General features: G+C 49.5%; 1 protein-coding gene across 1 annotated transcript in view; it reads left to right on the top strand.

The window, feature by feature from the left end:
- Window positions 1-2156: 2156 nt before the first annotated feature.
- TREMEDRAFT_69207 (uncharacterized protein) overlaps window positions 2157-2365 on the top strand; it is a gene marked incomplete at both ends in the record, with an annotated part of 3167 nt that continues 2958 nt past the window's right edge. Inside the window, one exon of the mRNA XM_007005533.1 lies at window positions 2157-2238. Within this exon, the coding sequence (XP_007005595.1) occupies window positions 2157-2238 (82 nt within the window). The remainder of the gene's footprint in view (window positions 2239-2365) is intronic.

The following is a 2365-nucleotide window of genomic DNA, read 5'->3' as shown; positions in this document are numbered from 1 at the left end:
TGAAGTGATGAGAGAGAAGGAAAGAAGTAATGGTATATAAAGGTGTCACAAAGTGTACAAGGTTGAATGAATGTGTCAACAAATGAATGAACAGCCCGACCTGGCCAAAGTGAGAATAGAGAGGGTTGCGTAAGAGAGATATTCGTGTATATGAGAAAGAGGTTGTTAGGATGTTAGGATGTCAAGTTGTTATGGTGATAAGAGGGGAAAGTTGTACAAGAAAAGGATACGTTTCATACTCAAAGTCTTGTCAACGACCAAAAGTGGTCAGTGCGTAACGTAGTCTCTCCACTTTGGGCTGTTACGCTAGTGGGACCTTTGGACCCATCCGATCAAGCCGGCGGCCCGAGTGCCGAGGGTCCGAGCGGAAAGCTAACTGGATTGGGTGCCATGGGGCATGGGCATGGAATGGCTCATGCTGTACCATGATTGGATGAAAGGTACTGTAGCTACAGGCCGACAGAGAAGGTGTACGGGTATGATGGGTGGGCAGTGGAGGAAGGGATGAGAAGCAGGAAGCCTTTGAAAGGTTAGATGACGCATGGTAGGCATGTTAGGGTAACTGTGGGGGAATGGGTAAGGTAGAGTAGTTTGGGGCGATGGCGAGCGAGGGGTAAGGATCGGAGGGGGATCGAGCGGGATTATCGGATTGATTAGTTGGGGAATCGAGGGTCGTCGTCAACATCCACATATGTACATATGGATAGAGAGGGCTTGAGCGTGGCTAGCGTGGGGTGTTTCACAAGACAAAGACGACCATGTTTTGGGTTGTTGGGTGTGGATCTCACACGTGGCATTTCGAACTCTGATAAGGTACTGTAAGTGATGATGCTGTTTGTGAAATGACATGGTGACAAACTCTGTTTTGAGCTCACTTCGAGATGCCCTTCATCTCATTCGAATACAGTACCGCGCCATGTCTGATGTCTGACAAGGTCGCGTCGCCATTCTGTTTCATATCCCACCCCACAATCGCACCCGAGCGCTTAGCCTCCACCTCCTCTCTCCCATTCCAAACTGATCGTTCACTCGTCATCCGTCCGTCACTCGAACCCAGCTCCATCGTCTCTTTCATCATGGACAACGCTGAAATGTCTGTATAGCCCACTCCGACCATGTCACCCTTCACGATCTCACTGCTAAGTACTAACTAGCTGATGCTGATTCTACCGCCGATCTTCCCTGATCCCTGACCCCCCACCGAAAACCAAACGTTGGTCCGATTTGTCTGACTTTTGGGCGTAACGCGTCAGAACACTGCGAAACCCCCACTGTACACTGTCCCATGTATGTACGCGAAGCACAGTCGATCCCCTATCTCATGAGGTTTTATTATCCTATGACCCTCCTCTCTCTATCTCTCTTCTTGCCACGATCTGAATTGACCGACTCATCAGAATTCTACCGCTGCCAACTACTCAACAAATTCTACTGCCATAAGAACTCGGTGTCGAGCGGTGAAGAGGAACGAGCAATTTAGAGATACCGAGAGATAAGGGCGTAAACTCCAAAGATGCCACCACCACCACCTTCTTTCTACCTTCCTATATCGCCCACCTCACCCTCGCCCCCTTCTCCTTCGGGTCGGACGAGTACTATAGTCTCACGCTCTGATAGTATTTCTTCTGCTACAGGATTATTGCCACCTGGTGCTGCTCCGTCCGGACCAGGAGGGGGGACGGGAGGGAATGGGGGATTGGGGCTGGGTTTGGGTTTAGGAAAGTTTGGGTCATTAGGGTATAGTCCTGTGAGTTGCCTTTCCCCCATGTTCAGAAAGACTACCCTTATCCCTTCCCCGTCAGGCCCTACTCCACTAATCCCCTTCTCTGAGCCGCATCTCACTTCACTCAACCTGACCCTTTCCGTGGTCTTTTGGGCCACATCATTCACCACGACTAATCTTTCAACCCTGAAAACGTGGTCATTGAATGCCGATTCTCCAAAAGATCGTATGTCTTGAAATAATAACGCTGACGAAGCAGTTATCCCGTTCAACCCCCTCCCTCTCGCCAACTCCAGGTCCACGCAGTTTTTCCGACCCCATCGGACCATCCCAAACAATCAGCAAGTTGCATACATTCTCTCAATCGTCTTTGGGCTCCTTTGAACCACTCGCTTCTCCCGTCTCCCCAAGTGTATCTAGGCGAGATTCCAAAATGGGTCCGACGGCGAATTTGGGAATGAGATCAGTGAGCGCTGGAATGAGTACCACCGGGGGTCTAGGACGTTATATTATAGGTGAGTTTTTCTCGAATCTTCCTCTCATCCTCTCGTACGCAAAAGCCTCATACTCTATACACTGTTCAAAACTTTTCTCCCCATCCCCTTCTTCTCATGATAACTCGAGATAAATGTACACTTTGAA

Source organism: Tremella mesenterica (genome assembly GCF_000271645.1).
Source record: "Tremella mesenterica DSM 1558 unplaced genomic scaffold TREMEscaffold_7, whole genome shotgun sequence".
Lineage (NCBI taxonomy): Eukaryota > Fungi > Basidiomycota > Tremellomycetes > Tremellales > Tremellaceae > Tremella > Tremella mesenterica.
The sequence above is the reverse complement of the archived record's forward strand: the minus strand, read 5'-3'. Positions and strand labels throughout refer to the sequence as shown.